General features: G+C 44.5%; 1 protein-coding gene across 1 annotated transcript; it reads right to left on the reverse strand.

The window, feature by feature from the left end:
- Window positions 1-253: 253 nt before the first annotated feature.
- On the reverse strand, window positions 254-16,960 carry LOC138774739 (coagulation factor V-like). Its single transcript, XM_069955686.1, has 6 exons — window positions 16,857-16,960; window positions 15,025-15,276; window positions 14,603-14,662; window positions 14,103-14,225; window positions 9,309-10,173; window positions 254-302 (listed from the first exon to the last, which is right to left on the reverse strand). The coding sequence occupies exons 2-6, from the start codon at window positions 15,098-15,100 to the stop codon at window positions 254-256; spliced, it is 1,173 nt and encodes a 390-aa protein (XP_069811787.1). The 5' UTR covers window positions 15,101-15,276; window positions 16,857-16,960.
- Window positions 16,961-19,265: the final 2,305 nt, after the last annotated feature.

The raw sequence follows: 19,265 nt of genomic DNA on the forward strand, positions 1-19,265 counted from the left end.
TCAAACACTAGAAAAAGTGAGAAGATGGAGAAATATCTATGTCCTTATAGTTACAACATGACAACATGGGAGGATCAGGTGTTACTCTACAGACATATATAACCATATAGCCTATAGACCGGACAGTTGCCTCGTCTCTACTAACTTCACCTCCTATAGCTGCACCAACGTTCATGAGAAGTCCATTTTACATGAGTATACTTACGTCCAGCACAGTGTACTCCATGGAGGACGGTCAGCAGGAGAAGTAGAATTATTTGTCTCCAAACCATTCTGGATGTTTCTGACGTGTAGACAAGAAACTACAGAGAGAAGATAAAGAGAAATCATCAGTAATGGAGCATGGAAGACAATGTCTGGACGGGGGCTAGAGGAGGGTCAGCACTGTACAATGAGGGACTATAGGTGAGGGCAGGATCGGCATCAGCACCTGATGAACCTTAGCAGGTACCAGGGCCCAGTGGTCTTAGACTGGTCTACTGGGATCTTGGCATACATTCTCTACACTCATTAAGTCTTGGAACAGTTTACCTATAGCGACCAATATATTGGCACCAACATATTATCATTACCAAAGTAAGGTTTCTTTCTATCCAGCTTTAGGGACCTTACACACTAAGGAAATCACACGGATAACTTGCGGCAGATTCCATGCGTGCTCCCACTTGACTCTCGGCCCATCCCATAGACTCCATTCTATGGTCAGAAGGATTCAGCCATTGGCCCAAAGAATTGACTTTTTTTTTTTTTTGGGCAGACGACGTAATCCGCCTGACCATAGAATGGAGCCTATGGGGCAGGTGGAACTTCAAGCTGGAGCACGCGTGGTTTTGGTGGCTTGTGGGGTGAGAGAAGAAATCCACTGTAAGTTATCCGCGTGATTTCCTTAGTGTGCAAGGGCCACTACTAGTCATGACGTAGGAGATGTTTTGGCTCTATGTACTTTAGAATGGGAAGGGGCAAAGGCCTGTTGGTGGACTAGGCCCCATGACAGCCAGCGAGGTAGAACATGGGCCAATGGAGACAGTCACTCAACCACTTGAAAGTTTTTACTCTAAGGGTATGTTTACAATGAGTAAACAATAGCAATACAATGAGTAGACAATAACAATAGACTTTACTGCCGGCAAAAAGATCCAATCAGCCAATAAATGGCCATTTTCCCCCTCATTGGTGGCCAATTATCTGCCGATTGAGCGTTTGTAGGAACACTTTTTGCAGATAATTGTCCTTAACTCAGGATGTATGAGCTGTGGCTGCCATGGATGGGACTTTTATCTCCAGCTCATCCTAAAGATGATCCAGTTGAGATCTAGGAAATGGAGGCATTACCCTGCTTAGAGGATAAGGGAGTCCCGCTGCCATAACAAGGGGGTGACTTGGTTAGGTAGCTGGTACTTGTCACAGCAACATGCTTATAATACCAGAACATAGAGTTTCCAGCAGAACAGTTCCCATCACACGGCTCCCGCCATCTTGTTTCTTCCCATAAGGCATCTTGGTGCCATCTCTTCCAAAGAAAGCAACACACATGCACCTGGCTGTTCACATGATGGAAGACATGATCTGGCCAGGTGCCTTCTTCTGCTGCCCCGGTTCTGCCTTTTTGCCCTTGGTATGCTCCTTAGGTTGTGGACAAGGATTCTAATTTTAGCTTACAGCTTAATGGCTGCTTTCTTACAGAGAGAACACCGCTCTTGTCTCCAGGTCAGGTGTTGTTTGCAATTAAGCTCCATTCACTTAATGGAACTGAGTTGCAAAACCTGATCCCAAACTGGAGACAAGAGCGGTGCTGTCTCTGGAAGAAAGTGGCCATGTTCTACTAACGCTGGATGACCCCTTTAAAGACTGGTTTCAAGGTTACAGCTACTCGGTGTAGATGTACAGTACTTACCCTTTGCCCTTTACTACTGGAGAATCGTACAAGGTTTTATTGACCTAAGATAATATATTTATAATATAACCCCATTAGATACCGTAGCTACTATAGATAATATTGGTCTTTGACCTGTGGTATGGTAATTGATGCACAACATAGTATAAACTACTTAACCTGCATATTCCCATATACTTTTATTTCCAATACATTAAAGTGGTATTCCAAGAAAAGCAACCTTTCCACTATCCAAAAATAGAAAAGTAGGAAGTCGCGGGTGTCCGACCTCTGTACCCCCCCTCCCCAAACCAATCTCCATATTGGGCATGCAGGTAAGGCACATGACCCGTGGCTCTATTCATTTCTATGGAGCAATGGAAAGAGCCAAGTACAGTGGAAGAGCGCCATACTTGGCTCTTTCCATCAGCTCCATAGGAATGAATAGAGCCGTGGGTCATGTGCTGTACCCACAGCTCTATACATAATACAGAAGCCGGGGCCTAATATGAAGACATGAAGGCGGCGGATTTCAGAGGTCGGACACCTTGCGATCTCCTACTTTTCCCCTATCGGGGGAGTCAGAGGCAGTGTGCCCTTGTCTCTCCAGGCGGAGGCAGTGCCCCCTTGTCTCTCCAGGCGGAGGCAGTGCCCCTTTGTCTCTCCAGACGGAGGCAGTGCCCCCTTGTCTCTCCAGGCGGAGGCAGTGCCCCCTTGTCTCTCTAGGCGGAGGCAGTGCCCCCTTGTCTCTCCAGGCGGAGGCAGCGCCCCCTTGTCTCTCCAGCAGAGGCATGCCCCCTTGTCTCTCCAGGAGGAGGCAGTGCCCCCTTGTCTCTCCAGGAGGAGGCAGTGCCCCCTTGTCTCTCCAGGTAGTGCACCGAGAGGCCCCCTTGTCTCTCCAGGAGGAGGCAGTGCCCCCTTGTCTCTCCAGGAGGAGGCAGTGCCCCCTTGTCTCTCCAGGGAGGCAGTGCCCCCTGCCCCGTCTAGGAGGAGGCAGTGCCCCCCATCTCTCCAGGTAGAGGCAGTGTCCCCCTTGTCTCTCCAGGCGGAGGCAGTGCCCCCTCGTCTCTCTAGGCGGAGGCAGTGCCCCCTCGTCTCTCTAGGCGGAGGCAGTGCCCCCTCGTCTCTCCAGGCGGAGGCAGTGCCCCCTTGTCTCTCCAGGTGGAGGCAGTGCCCCCTTGTCTCTCTGGGCAGAGGCAGTGCCCCCTTGTCTCTCCAGGCGGAGGCAGTGCCCCCTTGTCTCTCCAGGTGGAGGCAGTGCCCCCTTGTCTCTCCAGGCGGAGGCAGTGCCCCCTCGTCTCTCTAGGCGGAGGCAGTGCCCCCTTGTCTCTCCAGGCGGAGACAGTGCCCCTCGTCTCTAGGCAGAGGCAGTGCCCCCTCGTCTCTAGGCGGAGGCAGTGCCCCTTGTCTCTCCAGGTGGAGGCAGTGCCCCCTTGTCTCTCCAGGCGGAGGCGGTGCCCTCTTGTCTCCCCAGGTGGAGGCAGTGCCCCCTTGTCTCTCCAGGTGGAGGCAGTGCCCCCTTGTCTCTCCAGGCGGAGGCAGTGCCCCCTTGTCCTTTGAGGGGGTTTTACCTGGAACATCTTTTCCCCATATTTCTTGTAGACAGCATACTCTATATGAGGCCGCACCAAAGCTTTATAAAGCGGTAATATTATATCCCTGTCCTGAGAGTCCAGGCCTGTTATATACATGACAATATCCTGCTGGCCTTAGAAGCCGCTGACTGACATTGTGTGCTGTTCTGTAGTCTATTATCTACAAGTACACCTAGATCCTTCTCTTTCAGTGATTCTCCCAGTTTATCTCCCCCTAGGACATATGGTGCATGCGGGTTATTAGTACTCATTTTCATGAAGAAATACCTTGTATAGCTTCGGGCAGTTAAAATCAACATAAAGGGGTAGTTCACCATTTTTTTTAATTGAACCGATGCCAGAAAGTTATATAGATTTGTATTTATTTTATTAAAAAATCTCCAGTCTTCAAGTACTTATGAGCTGCTGTATGTCCTACAGGAAGTGGTGTATTCTTTCCAGTCTGACACAGTGCTCTCTGCTGCCACCTCTGTCCATTTTAGGAACTGTCCAGAGCAGCAGCAAATCCCCATAGAAAACCTCTCCTGCTCTCCAGACTGGAAAGAATACACCACTTCCTGCAGGACATACAGGAGCTGATAAGTACTGGAAGACTGGAGATTTTGAATAGAAGAAAATTACAAATCACTGGCACTTTCTGGCACCAGTTGATTTGAAAGAATAGTTTTGTGTACTACCCCTTTAATAAAAGTTACATTTTATTGTATTCATCATATTACTGTCCCCTATTTCTCTGTCTCCCTTTCCCCTTATGATAATGTATAACTGTTAGATTGTTAGCAGTGTCTACTTAATGTGATTATTATTTAAAATAAGGCCATATTGACCATCCATACCATCCAATTTACCAGCAAACAGAGTCTGCTTGCTAAACATGATCCACACTGTTCCTCAAAGGTAAATCAAAGCTTTCCTCAAATCACTAATAATCCATAAATATTAAGGCAGCCATCTCTGATGAACCAGTCTACCTACTGCTATATGTCCACAGTGCTGCAGTGTACTCCCCTCCACCATTTAGCTTTATACTAGTAGCAACTTTATCAACATTAGTACTTAGTATATGAGAAGCTCTATGTAAGTCACATAGAGGATAGAAGTTGTGAGAAAATGTTCTTGTTTGTTTTTTGGCTCAAATAACAAAGTAATAACTAAAGTTCAAACCATCATCTCTGTAATCTCCTCCGGGCAGTGAGCCAAGAGCAAGTGAGAAATAACCTGTCATTCACATCATAATAGTCATAATAATAATAATAAAGAAAAGTATTGAGCTCGAGGATATGAACGAAAAAGAAAGTACTTGGTGTCATGTATTTACATAGCAGCTTGTTTTACTGCCACCCATTATAGTTCTAAGATTATCTCCGACACATAAACTTTAGTCAGGTTACAGCGAGCAGCTAGAACCAGCTTAAGACTTCTATGTTTCTGTAGATGGCTGTCGTGAGCTGAGCCTGCTGATGGCTGTGTATTACAGAAGACTCAGACCTGCCACTTCAGTCCAGTCCTGACCCCTAAGATGCCCCGATCAGTACTGATTATAGCCAGGGCCGGATTAAAGGGAGGGCACCCAGGGCACATGTCACAGGGCCTCCACCATTTGGGGGCCCCCACCAGCCTGAACCCAGCCATGATTATAGCAAATAAAAGACTAATGGACAATTGATGCACCTGTCAGGATCCCCATCATGGCAGCCAAAAGCCCTTTGAAGTTCTCCATGCTTGCCATGTAGATTCTGCTAATAGTGTATGCCTGAGGCAGATTGTACTGGCAGATTACTGAGATGGCGTATTAAAGTCCCTTAAAGAGGAAGTCCAGAGAATAAAAAAAAAATCAAGCAGGGGCAGGGTGGAAATGATAGGGAACAAGTACTTACCTCTTCCCGTTCCCACAAATCACCGAGCCAGAAAGATGCGGGTTCCCCGCCGGAAACCATTTTGAGATTAAATCACGACTCGGGAGAAAATGCCCCATCCAGCTGATGGACAGCCCGCTCAGCCAATCAGTGACAGGAGCAGCTTCCCGCCCCAGTCACTGACTGGTTGAGCGGGCTGTCAATTAGCCGAGTTATGATGTCTGCAGCAGAGAAGATCCTGGAGCCTGGAGGGGTTCTGTGGCAGCTCAGATGGTGGATAGCCGGCACAAGGAGAGGTAAGTTAGTGCCATTTGTTGTTTTCTCCCTCATGCCCTGCCATTTCCAAATACCCCCTGAGGCCGGACTTTTCCTTTAAGGGGAACTTAAAAAAAAAGTTTAAGTGGGTGTTGCCTTTGTACCTTGTGTTTGATTTTGTAATTGAATGAATGGTGCGAGTCCCAAGTCGGAATACACCGGAGATGTTTACTTTCTCTTAGTGATGGCAGACAGTGATTACATATACTATCAGAGTGTATACATATACGTAATTTTTGTAGAAGCTTCCCCCCCCCCCCGAGATGAAGGGGATGACGATCACAGAACACCCTTGCCCCTGGATTAGTGCTGACAGCAGCTCTCGCAGGACAATCTGAGCGCTGTCTCGGGCAGGTTCTGGAGGGGTGCTACCGCACTGTGAGAGCATTGTCCCCGGAAGGTGGGGTGGTCCATGAGAGCCATCCTGTGTGTGTGGGGGTGGGGGGGTGGGTCTTGGCCGTATGTGCAACACTCTCTTGCTGCACAGCCCCCCAACTGCTACAAAGGCTCCATAAAAATAAAGAGGCTCTTGGCATATCATTTACAAATAGTATGAACCACCCCACCACGATAAGGTGGCCTCATGCCGGGATGGACCCTACACTGTACTTTGGCCTCTCCATGGCCAATAATAAGGCTATCTCCTCATTATTTTTATCAAGATTTCTTTCTTTTTGCAGCTGTGGGGCTTCTTTTACAGATTTTCATATCTGTATTGTGTCTGAATCTTGCCATTAGCGGGGAACTGTTGCATTTCTCTGTGTTTTTGTGTGTTTGCAATTTCAGCCATAGCAACGTGCTCCTGTCTAGTGTGAATGGTGTTCTAGGAGAGCTGACCAAATTTGTCTTTTTTGCCTGTGTTCCACCATCCCACCCAGGTGGTTATTATTATTTTTGCCAGTATTAGATGGATCCTGCATGCCCAGAGCATAGGCTTATTATATGCCATGGAGAGGCCATCCTGGCATGAGGCCACCTTATCGTTGGTGGAATGGTTTTACACTATTTGCAACTGGTAAACTGGTGATTTTCATATCTGTATTGGGTATGTGTCTTGCCATTAGCGGTGAGCTGTTGCATCTTTGTTTTTTTTGTGTGTCTACTGCGTCTTAGCTCATCGATCCCTGTCCACTCACCTGCTGATGGTCATCTGTCCGTGTAGTGAAGCTGGCGATGTGTCTCTGACCAGCTTCTAACACATAGTGTAGGCAGCGTTACCTGTCTAACTCGTATACTGTAAGAGGTGTAGATGTATACTCCTCCTCCCACACTACTGGTTACACTTGTGCCAAAAATATGTAAAGAAATCTGATCTACCAACATGAAGGCCGGCTAAGTGATGGCGTAAGTGACAAAAACATGTAGGACCATAGTCTGCTGTATTCTATGGCTTGTTTGTAGATAGAGTATGGGTGTGAGGCTTTGGCACTTAGAAGATCATTAATGCCTTTGGTTATGGTGGTTCCAGGTCGGAAACTTACAGGGGAATCTCTATCTGCGGCTACAGTCTGGGAGTAGGACTGATTTCCCAAATCCTGTAGGGCATGTAAAAGTCCCAAACAAATCCTCACAGGAAATCACTCGGTGACATTGTGTTATGGAAAGTGAAAGTGAAAGTAGCTTAGTCTGTCAGCTTCTCCTTTCTTCTTTCCTGAGGACATCAGAACAATAACCAGTCCGATACTGGGAAAAACCTCTTCTCCGACCTTACTCAGCTTGTAAACTGAAGCAGACCCTCATCCCTAGAGATTACGGCTCCCTTTATCCCGCCTGCTATCTCTTTCAATGGGAGGCCTAGCACGCCTCTACTCTCCGCGCAAAGAAATGGCAGGCGGGATTCGCCGTGGAGTCCGGGCTCTCACCTACAATTTTTACAGGGTCACAACAGGTTCTTACCCACACTTTTACAGGATCACAACATGTTCTTACGCACAATTTATGGCTGATTTCTTTTTTGAACATTTTTGAGAAGAATGCTCCATCTTGTGTAAAGGAAAGAGCTAGAAACACTTTTTTAATGTTTTTTCTTTATTTATTTATTATTCACTTCAGTATAGTACAAAAATATATGCTAAAAAAAAATTGTGCAATAGCAAAAATACCCATGTATGTGTGTCTTTACATAATACAGTGTCTATACAAGCAAAGCCAGCACCTGTATCACTCGTTAACAGCATCATTTTTTAAATGATTTATTACAATTTTATTTATTCATTTTTTAACATTTTTTTAAAATCATTTTCTTCTATATTTCGCACTAGTAATGTATGATTCCTATGCCTGCTACCATGTGCATTGGAATAATCACATTGTTTTACCATGTGATTTTTGTTCATGCCACCCTAAGCAATCCTATTCATACAGCAATTCATATGCTATCTATTAGGAAAGTCAGGTAATCCCAAATTCACATTATTTGTCCTTAAAATTTTAAATGTACAATACATTGCAGATAATGATATATTGCATATGGCTTTAGTTTTTATACGTTTGTTTAATGACATATAGATACCGCATAGAGTACAAAGGCAGCTTTCCACCATGGGGGATTTTACTAAGATCAGCGTACCTGTACGCCATAAATCCCCGTGCCTTCGCTCCACACCCGATAAATATATCCAGTGGATACAAGGCTTCCTTAGGGCCCATTCACACTACGGAATCGGCAACAAAATTCTGTGGGAAACCCCCAATAGTGGAATTGGCGCTGAATTCTGCCTGCTTTCTGTTTGAATGGGAGGGCTCATGCGCCTCTGCTCTCCGATCAAAGAATTAACATGTCATTTCTTACCCATTTAAACAGATAGCAGGTAGGATTTCGTCGTGTGGAATTTCGATGCTGATTCTGTAGTGTGAACGAGCCCTAACAGTAGTCTCAGTAGTAGCTCTGGAGCTGGTGTAAATTTTCGCCATGATTTACACCTGCTACTCATGGTAATTCAGGCGCCGGAAGAGGCCACGCCTCCTCCTCACCTTACTGCTTGCCAGGAAAAAGTCGCAGCCTGGTTTTCGCAAAAATCTGTGCCTTTATGCCGATGTTTGTCAGGTGTGCAGTTGATAAATCCCCTATATGTATTGTCAAAAATTAGAAACTTCAGTGGGTCATGATGAGACATTAATGGCATAATGGCAGGTGCCAAATGTACAGTTCGTGCATCTATTCAGTGCTCTCAAAGTGATATATGATAATAAGATATTTCTAGCTAGAATAGAAGGGGTTAACCACAAACATAATCACCTTTGTTCTGATTTTGCGGGATAATATCAAATACTTGAATGGGAAACGGCTACAATGGCAGGCACAACCCATGGAAATAAACCTGATCCCGGACGAGCCCCCAAGAGGCTGGTAGAGGAGTCCGACAAATTGTTCCCATTTATATATTGTATTGTTCCCATTTATATATTGTGGGAGATATGATGGAAGGCCTCTGTTTTTCTGGCAAGTTGCAGGCACTTTAATCATAAAGACACTAAAGAGGGTGGATGAAGGTGACATTTCCATTATGCCGTTGCTTGCGGAAGTAATAGGGGCCCTGTAGTAGCCTGCAGTAATGGGGCCTCTGTAGTATTATACAGTAATGGGGCCTCTGTAGTATTATACAGTAATGGGGCCTCTGTAGTATTATACAGTAATGGGGGCTCTGTAGTATTATACAGTAATGGGGCTCTGTAGTATTATACAGTAATGGGGGCTCTGTAGTATTCTGCAGTAATGGGGGCTCTGTAGTATTATACAGTAATGGGGGCTCTGTAGTATTATACAGTAATGGGGGCTCTGTAGTATTCTGCAGTAATGGGGGCTCTGTAGTATTCTGCAGTAATGGGGGCTCTGTAGTATTATACAGTAATGGGGGCTCTGTAATATTGTACAGTAATGGGGGCTCTGTAGTATTATACAGTAATGTGGGCTCTGTAATATTATACAGTAATGGGGGCTCTGTAGTAATCTGCAGTAATGGGGGCTCTGTAGTATTCTGCAGTAATGGGGCCTCTGTAGTATTATACAGTAATGGGGGCTCTGTAGTGTTATACAGTAATGGGGGCTCTGTAGTATTATACAGTAATGGGGTCTCTGTAGTATTATACATTAATGGGGGCTCTGTAGTAGTCTGCAGTAATGGGGGCTCTGTAGTATTCTGCAGTAATGGGGGCTCTGTAGTATTATACAGTAATGGGGGCTCTGTAGCATTATACAGTAATGGGGGCTCTGTAGTATTATACAGTAATGGGGGCTCTGTAGTATTCTGCAGTAATGGGGGCTCTGTAGTATTCTGCAGTAATGGGGGCTCTGTAGTATTATACAGTAATGGGGGCTCTGTAGTAGTCTGCAGTAATGGGGGCTCTGTAGTATTATACAGTAATGGGGGCTCTGTAGTATTATACAGTAATGGGGGCTCTGTAGTATTCTGCAGTAATGGGGGCTCTGTAGTATTATACAGTAATGGGGGCTCTGTAGTATTCTGCAGTGATGGGGGCTCTGTAGTATTCTGCAGTAATGGGGTCTTCTTTGTTTTCTGTTCTTTAGGTGTTTCTGTTGAGAAAGAAAAAATAAACCATTACGGTACCCAAGCTGTCTAATAGTCGACACACAATAAGCAATGGGCAATAGCTCATAAGTGGAGTGGAGTATCTTTTATACCATGGGTCTTCAAACTGCGGCCCTCCAGCTGTTGCAAAACTACATTTCCCATCATGCCTGGACAGCCAAATCCAAAGCTTTAGCTGTCCAGGCATGATGGGAGTTGTGGTTTTGCAACAGCTGGAGGGCCGCAGTTTGGAGACCCATGTTTTATACTATGGAGACAGAGCAGGAAGCTCCATCTCCTTCAATGAAGTTACAAGTAGTAGGGAAAATGGTGCGTGGTGAAGGTAATGACTATGTGCAATACAACACTAGAGTGGCCACAATCTTGAGGTACGCTATAGGTTTCTCCTCTAGGAATGCCCTACCAGGCAAAAATACCTATTCTGTTTTTCTAACGTTGGATAACCCTTTAAAGGGAATCCGTCAGCTCCCGGGCACTACCTGAGGTCTTGGCAGTGTGCTGTAGTTGGCAGTCCCCCAGTAAGCATGGTGCCTTTTTGGTAATCTTCCGTGCAGCGGATTATGTACAATCTTACTGTTACAGAGCTGTTGTCTATGCCACACTTGTCATGCATCCTCCTCCCTCTTCATGAATAATCAATGCTGCCCGGCCTCCTGCTCCCTCAGCTGTTAGATTGCAGATCAGTCCTCTGTAGGAAGGTTATGTCTGAAAGAATCTTTCCTCTGTAATGTGTTGGAGCTGTGGTCTAGGGGTAACTCACCTGTCTAGAGACCTGACAGCAGTTCATTCTCTGTAAATTAAATAGATGTCTTTTTTTCCCCTCATTATTGTATCATTTTTAAGGCTATGTTCACACGCACAGTATTTTTGCTCAGTATTTTGGTCAGTATTTTGCAACCAAAACCAGAAGTGGATTGAAAACACTGAAAGGCTATAATTTCAGTTTTTTTTTAAACAACGTCCGATATTTGCCATTAAATGACGGCCATCTGCTCAATTTCAACAGTGTGAGAACATAGCCTTTTTGTTTTCTCAATCCACTCCTGATTTTGGTTGCAAAATACCGAACAAAATACTGAACAAAAATACTGTGTGTGTGAACATAGCCTTAAAAATGATACAATAATGAGGGAAAAAAAAAGACATCTATTTATTTCCATCAGGGGGTACAAACCAGAGAATGAACTGCTGGCAGGTCTCTAGACAAGTGAGTAACCTCTAGACCACAGCTCCAACACATTAGGGAGGAGAGATTCTTTCAGAGATAACCTGCCTACAGAGGACTGATCTGCAATCTGACAGCTGAGCAAGCAGGACACCGGGCAGCATTGATTATTCATGAAGAGGGAGGAGGATGCATGACAAGTGTGGCACGAACAACTGCTCTGTGAGAGTAGGAGACATACGATTGTACATAATCCGCTGCATGGAAAATTACCAAAAAACACCATGCTTACTGGGGGACTGCCAGCTACAGCACACTGTCAGCACCTTAGGTAGTGCCCGGGAGCTGACGGATTCCCTTAAGAGGGGCCCCTTTCCTCAGTCCACACTGTAATCATTACCAATCACAGAGCATTTGGGGTACAATTCCCATTGGTTAACCTTGCTGTATAGCTGCCAATCATACATAAACACATTTTTTATTTATTCAAATTGTCTCTTTGGTCATTATTTATTTAAATTTTTTATTTATTTTACAATACCCTCCATAAGGACACCTAAAAACTATTGGGGGCAATCTAACATTACTGTGCTATACCATTCTGACTCTAAAAAATCTATCAATAATGCATTCTGTAGTCCATAATATATCAAGGTACTGGTGATGACTGACCCGCATGCATCATATGTCCTAGGGGGGTAATAACCTGCAGCATCATATGTCCTAGGGGGAGTAATAACCTGCAGCATCATATGTCCTAGGGGGAGTAATAACCCGCATGCATCATATGTCCTAGGGGGAGTAATAACCTGCAGCATCATATGTCCTAGGGGGAGTAATAACCTGCAGCATCATATGTCCTAGGGGGAGTAATAACCCGCATGCATCATATGTCCTAGGGGGAGTAATAACCTGCAGCATCATATGTCCTAGGGGGAGTAATAACCTGCAGCATCATATGTCCTAGGGGGAGTAATAACCCGCATGCATCATATGTCCTAGGGGGAGTAATAACCTGCAGCATCATATGTCCTAGGGGGAGTAATAACCTGCAGCATCATATGTCCTAGGGGGAGTAATAACCTGCAGCATCATATGTCCTAGGGGGAGTAATAACCTGCAGCATCATATGTCCTAGGGGGAGTAATAACCCGCATGCATCATATGTCCTAGGGGGAGTAATAACCTGCAGCATCATATGTCCTAGGAGTTCTGGAACCCAATCCATAAAAAAGGACGTCCTAGAGCTGGAAAGGGAACAAAGACGGCAACTAAACTAATAAGGGGAATGGAGCATCTTAGAATTACATTTGTTTAGTCTGGAGAAGAGACGTATAGGGGAGATTGGAGAGACAAGGGGGCGCTGTCTCCGCCTGGAGAGACAAGGGGGCGCTGTCTCCGCCTGGAGAGACAAGGGGGCACTGTCTCCGCCTGGAGAGACAAGGGGGCGCTGTCTCCGCCTGGAGAGACAAGGGGGCACTGTCTCCGCCTAGAGAGACAAGGGGGCACTGCCTCCGCCTGGAGAGACAAGGGGGCGCTGTCTCCGCCTGGAGAGACAAGGGGGCGATGACTCCGCCTGGAGAGACAAGGGGGCACTGCCTCCGCCTGGAGAGACAAGGGGGCACTGCCTCCGCCTGGAGAGACAAGGGGGCACTGTCTCCGCCTGGAGAGACAAGGGGGCACTGTCTCCGCCTGGAGAGACAAGGGGGCACTGCCTCCGCCTGGAGAGACAAGGGGGCACTGCCTCCGCCTGGAGAGACGGAAAGATTCAATCTCTGGAGGTGAGAAGACGTCTCCAATATGAGAACAGTAATCTGTGGAACAGTCCACATCAGGATCTGGTCACAGCAAAAACTGTAGAGGGCTTCAAAACAGGAGAGACAAGTTCTTAGAACAAATACATTATGCATATGTATAGACCCCATCATCCATCCTCTCCTTGTATATGTATAGAACCTACCAATCATCCATCCTCCATCCATCCATCCCCTCCCTGTATATGTATAGAGCCTACCTATCATCCTTCCCTCCATCCATCCATCCATCCATCCTCCCTCCTTGTATATGTATAGAGCCTACCTATCATCCTTGCTTCCATCCATCCATCCCTCCTTGTATTATAGAGCCTACCTATCATCCTTCCCTCCCTCCATCCATCCCCTCCTTGTATATGTATAGAGCCCCTATCATCCTTCCCTCCATCCATCCATCCATCCATCCATCCCCTCCTTGGTAACTAGATGGACATGTGTCTTTTTCACCGTACCTATCACTCCTATGCCTGGATACCTCAATCCATAAGCTCCTCGTACCCTATCTCACGTAGATCTGTCATATGGATCCTATAGCTCTCCTATGTATAGAGATCATCCTTCCCTCTCATCATATCATCCATCCATTCGGTAACTACAAATGTGTCTCTTAATACGTACTGTACTATGTATAATACTCCGATCCGGTCATAAGCTCCTGTCTTATTTCTTTTCTTCATATCTATATCTTCATATCCGATCCTACTCCCAATCCCCTCTCAGTGCCCCATAGAGTAATAGTGGTGCCCCTGTTTACAACACAAAGTATTAGTGCTCCATTTTGTTCCTAAAAAATATGATGTCCATTGAGCCCCAGGGAGAATACTCTTCTATGTGCCCTTCCCCCTTGTGTATATACAGTGCAGAGCTGTGTATGTGTCTAAGCTTATAATTATTGGCAGTCTTTGATGGTTCGTAAAATACAGAAAACATTTACCTCTGATAATGAACCTGTTCCTCTTTTTCAACAGGTACAACATGGCAGCAGCGACAAAAACAACAGTCAGAAGAACGAGGACCGCGGAGAAGATAGAATTCCTGCTGATCTCCTTACCACCTTCTGTTCAGGGTTTAAGTTTGAAAAACTTTATTAATAAACTTTTCCACATCTGCTGAATAGTCCCCAAAAATAACATCAGCGATCCCACATAACTGACCTCTATGTATATACAGTACACCCATACAGGCACCAAATACACTATACAAGTACACTGTCATACATGTTACCATCATACTGTTTCCGAACAAATCCCAATATACCACAATAATGACACTCTATTAATTCTACATAATGACTGAAAAATAATAACCATACAGCGACTGAATTTCCACCGCTACACAAAGACCAATGGTTCCCCCCCATACAGAGACCATTTAGCTCTTTAGGCTTTGTGGATTTTATAAGTGGTTAAAGTGCAGTTACATTGAGTGACTCACTGATGGGACTTGGTGTGGGTAGTGCATCATCTGTAAACCAACATGAAAAGTTCTTCGGGTCTGTAAAATAGGACAACATGTTAGGAGTAAAATAGGACAACATCTTAGGAGTAAAATAGGACAACATCTTAGGAGTAACATCTTAGGCTCTTCACATTTTCAGCACCGTTTTCACCTTACCCCAGCCGTAATACCCCAAACTGTGGTATGAGGCATCAGATGTTCTATTATTAATATTGGTAATGTTACTATTATTTGTTATAATTATTTTATCTGGCAAGTGTATGGCACTATTCGGGCACCACAGAGTATGATGGAAACAGAGCGGCACTTTACAATGTAAGAGCGACCCTCGATAGCTTTTCCGCATGTCTCCCACTGAGACTTATGTCATAGGACAAGCAGAATATGAAGAGATTTACCTTTTTTTATGCAGGACTTTGTAGTTCCATCTTTCACAGAACAGCAAATCCTTTCATACTTCTTCGCCTCAGTCATGTCCAGCGTGGACCTTAATGTGTATGTACCTTCTTTAGCTAGAACTCCAGGTTTAACTCCGGACGTGTTGAGCTTTGTTCCATCACCAAACCACTGTATCGATGTATTTTTATCGCTCTCTGCTTCACATTGTAGCTCATTTGTACAGTTTCCAGTAATCTCTGGTTTACATGTACCTGGGAAAAACAGAGAAATAATATACATTATTATAGAGAAGGTGCATTGTGGTAGTTCCAGTATTCAGTAACCCCGCTCCTGCCCATTGTGAAGTGTGTGAGGGTCATTCTACAGGTGATGGATTCCAACTTAGGATACGTCCACACTACGGAATTGCAACGAAAAACCCATTGCGGAGTCTGCAGCTCGCACCCGCTCGCTGACTCTGGCGGCCATGCGCGTCTCCGCCCTATGTCATAGACTCCATTCTGCAACGGGTTTTCCGTCTCGCAATTCCATTGTGTGCACGTACCCTTAATGTATGGACAGGTAGAAATCGAGAGAAATACCTGTAAGATGCTCCAACAATGGAACGAGCAAACAAAGAAGAATGTAAGGGGGGCAATGTATTTATTATTAGTAGTATATTACTATGGTATAAAGTTGACTGACTGGGATCTGGTTGAGCTGTGTATGACCCCCAATGGTGCAGATTGATGCTGCGTTCAGTTATTTAGATCAAACCAGCTGCGGATCTGCTGCGATACACTGTGTGTGAAGCTACCCTAAGGCTGGAGCGCTCACAAGTAGAGATGAGCAAATAGGGAAATGTTCGATGATTTGAAATTTGATTCGATATTCGTATATTCGAATGAATATCGAATCCTGTTATAGTCTATGGGAGAAAAATACTTGGGACCTGGAAATCGATATTCGACCACCAGGAGGTCACCAAGTGCACAATGACACCTCAGGAAATGTTGTCAACACCTCTGGATGCATATGGGACAGCAGGGGAAGCATGCCGGGGTGCATCTAACACTAGTGATGAACCAACATCCCAATGTTCCCAAGTGTACGCTGAAGATTCACGAACAAATTATGAACGTAAAGTAGAAGCGTACTTTTAGGTCTAGCAGTACGCACTTGCATACGTATCAGGTCAGGTGCTGTGTAAAATACGTAATAACGAAAATTAACGATAACTACAAATCAGTAGTAGCAACATAACAGGTATTATCCCACACTCACAGTATACAGCCATATACCGGATATAGAATTGTTTTACAACAATAAAATTAAAGGCCTGGTCAACGCCTTTACAGGACGCAGACTGCGCAAATCAGTAGTAGCAAGATAACAGATAACAAGGGCTTTTGGGGGTCCCTTCCTACTTAACTTCACATAAAAGCTTTCTCTCCCTGGTATACAGTCTGTCCCTCTCTAGCTCCAACCAGCAAGTGACACAAATCTAAAATGACTATTCTTATATTCAGGAAGTCACATGGTTTAGCCAGCTAATCACAATTAGAGTTTTTTTTTAAGTCCTGCCTATTCCTAGTGCCTGTCTTTGCCCTCTGCATGTTTATTGGGTGGAAAAAGTGCCTGGGGGGTGGAGGATGGGATGGCGAATCAAATTTGCGTTGGTGGTTGAATATTCTTACACATTTGAATAGCTCGAATAGGGTACTATTCGATCAAACAGTATTCGCTCATCACTACTCACAAGCAAATCTCTATAATATTGTGTTTAAAAATGTAACATTTTGACCACCCAAACATGTGTCTAAATTCCCAAACCACTCATTCATTTTATTACCGAAAATATTAGGTCTGATGGACACTAGCACTTCATTCAGATATAGTCCATACTTTGGGTTATTAGAAAACTTGAATTTGAAGATAGTGACATTAACTTTTTTCTCTCTCCACTCAATCAACCAATGAACACATGTTTCATTCTCTTTCTTTCGTCGTGTGTTCGGCGGTTCATACCAGAACACATTTACACCATCATATTTTAAGTTGACTTGAGTAACTAGCTGGGACAGGGTACATGTGATGGTCAGGTTCTCCCACAATGATGAGCCGTCTCATTACTGCAGCTGACTGCAGTAACCACTAGAAAAAGAGAGGAGGAGAAACATAAACGTCCATATTGTTCCATCATGTCACATAGAAGTCACCAGGTGTTACTTTCAAACATATAGAACCATGTACAGGGATCTCCTACAAACTGGACAGTTGCCTTAAAGTCAATAGTAAACGTAGGAGACAGCACAGAAAAATCACGTTTTTTTCACAAGAAGTGCTGTCTCCTACGTTTACTATTGGATTGAAGCCGAACGGAAGGGTCCTTTTTCCAGTGCTGTCCCAGTTTGATTTTTTTATATGATAGTTGCCTTAAAGTGTCACAGTCGTTTAATTTGTTTTGCAGAAATCAATAGTACAGGTAATTTTGTAATTGCTTTTATTAGCCGAAAAATGCATTTTTAGCATGAAAAAGCAGTTTGAATCTCTCCCCCCTGTCTTCATGGTTCTCTATGGAGAGGGGAGGGGTTGAGGGAGATGAGGCACCAAAACAGGACAACAAGAGTTAATTTACAGCTACATCACCCGGCTATCTCCTCTGAAGTCAGCACTGACCTCTCTGACCTCTGAATACCAGCTTTCACACAGGTCCCGCTGTGTAATCCTTTGTTCTCTGCTGGCCCCTCTCTATAGGTAACACAGGGCTCAACTGATCTAAAAGAGTGGAGATTTCCTGATAATGAGCAGTGATGAGAGAGGGAGGGTGGGGGGTGGGGGGGAATGCAGATAATGACATATTTGCCTAATAAACCCAATTACAACATTTCTTAAAATCGCCTGTACTATTGATTTCTGCAAAAAAATAAATAAATAAAAAATATGACAGCGACACTTTAACACCTCAGGGGAAATTTATCAAGACCGAGATGCATAAGAAACAACACAGAAGAGAAGGTATCCCCAGGCTATGAGCAGGTGAAATGACTCAGGCCATCCACCCGTTAGTTCAATGAAAAGAGACTTCACAGCTCCAGAAAATCTTCATAAATACTAAATTTATTCCAAAAGCATATTAAAAATTTACCTGTAATCATTTTTATTATGCTTTTAGAATAAATTTTGGATTTTATGAACATTTTCTGAACCTGTGAATTCTCTTCTCATTGGACTAGAAGGAGGCTGTGTCAACGAGAGGAGAGGATATCGGTATACTGGGGTGCCAGGCTCTCCTCCAGTGCATAGAATGGCCCGATCTGCATGTCATGAAACTGGCACAGATGGCGGGAGATTGGGCAGCCATTTAAAAAATGGACTGCCCCATCTACATGCCGGCGCTAACCAGGTCATTTAACTGTTTTAAGAGCAAAATTCCAATATGGCAGATCTTGTGTTAGGTTTTCTGGCTTTGAGCAAATAACTCACAATTATATATTTGGGCTCTTAATATTCTTCAATATAAAAAGGATGCAAATTTTTTTAAAAATTTACAACCGTGGTTGACTACCAAGATATGGTTTTCTAACATAGACAAAAAAGTGAGTTGATGTAGTAGCTTTGTTTGTAGAAAGTTAGAGTACACTAGCTGATAGAAGTACGTGGAAGGTTCCTAGCAAGTCCCTACCAATGCTTAAGGGACCAACTGGTCTGGACATTCGCTAGACCAGGGCGTTAACAGGTGTGTTGTCCTGTATTGTTGCTCTGACATCGTGTGTGCAAGTGTTGTGTACACCCAGATATTAGGTGGACTATGAATGAGGTTTTGACCCTGTTCCATCTTCTAACTTCTACATGTGGACAGGACTGTCTATATACAACAGAATGCTCTGGAAATCTTGACTGAGCCATTAGGATTTACGTCAAAACTGTATCAACTCAAGACCCTTCTACTCCCTGAGGAACCAAGTTGCATCATCTGGGAAAAACTCGTCAGAAGACGGAAAGGGGTCAAAACCTCATTCACAGTCCACCCGATATCTGGGTGTCCTCACACTCAAGTTGGGGGTAGCACTCCCAACCATGGCCTGTAAGGACTCTAAATTTGTGTTACATCTCGACCCTCCCGACAGGACACACGACATACACAATGTCAGAGCAACAGAAGACGACAACACACCTGTTAACGTCTGTTCAGTGCCTGTAGTCCCATCTGCTAGAGGACACCCAAGAATAGGTAGGGACTTGTTAGGAACCTTCCACA

Source organism: Dendropsophus ebraccatus, unplaced genomic scaffold (genome assembly GCF_027789765.1).
Source record: "Dendropsophus ebraccatus isolate aDenEbr1 unplaced genomic scaffold, aDenEbr1.pat pat_scaffold_1068_ctg1, whole genome shotgun sequence".
NCBI lineage: Eukaryota > Metazoa > Chordata > Amphibia > Anura > Hylidae > Dendropsophus > Dendropsophus ebraccatus.

What these genes read in the sequence shown, in the direction of transcription:
- LOC138774739 (XM_069955686.1), bottom strand. Translation starts at nt 15,100, where the DNA reads ATGACTGAGGCGAAGAAGTATGAAAGGATTTGCTGTTCTGTGAAAGAT. An exon ending in AAAGTCCTGCATAAAAAAAG is followed by an intron (nt 14,663 to 15,024) that starts GTAAATCTCTTC and finishes CCTATTTTACAG; the next exon opens with ACCCGAAGAACTTTTCATGT. An exon ending in GAACAGGTTCATTATCAGAG is followed by an intron (nt 10,174 to 14,102) that starts GTAAATGTTTTC and finishes CTTTCTCAACAG; the next exon opens with AAACACCTAAAGAACAGAAA.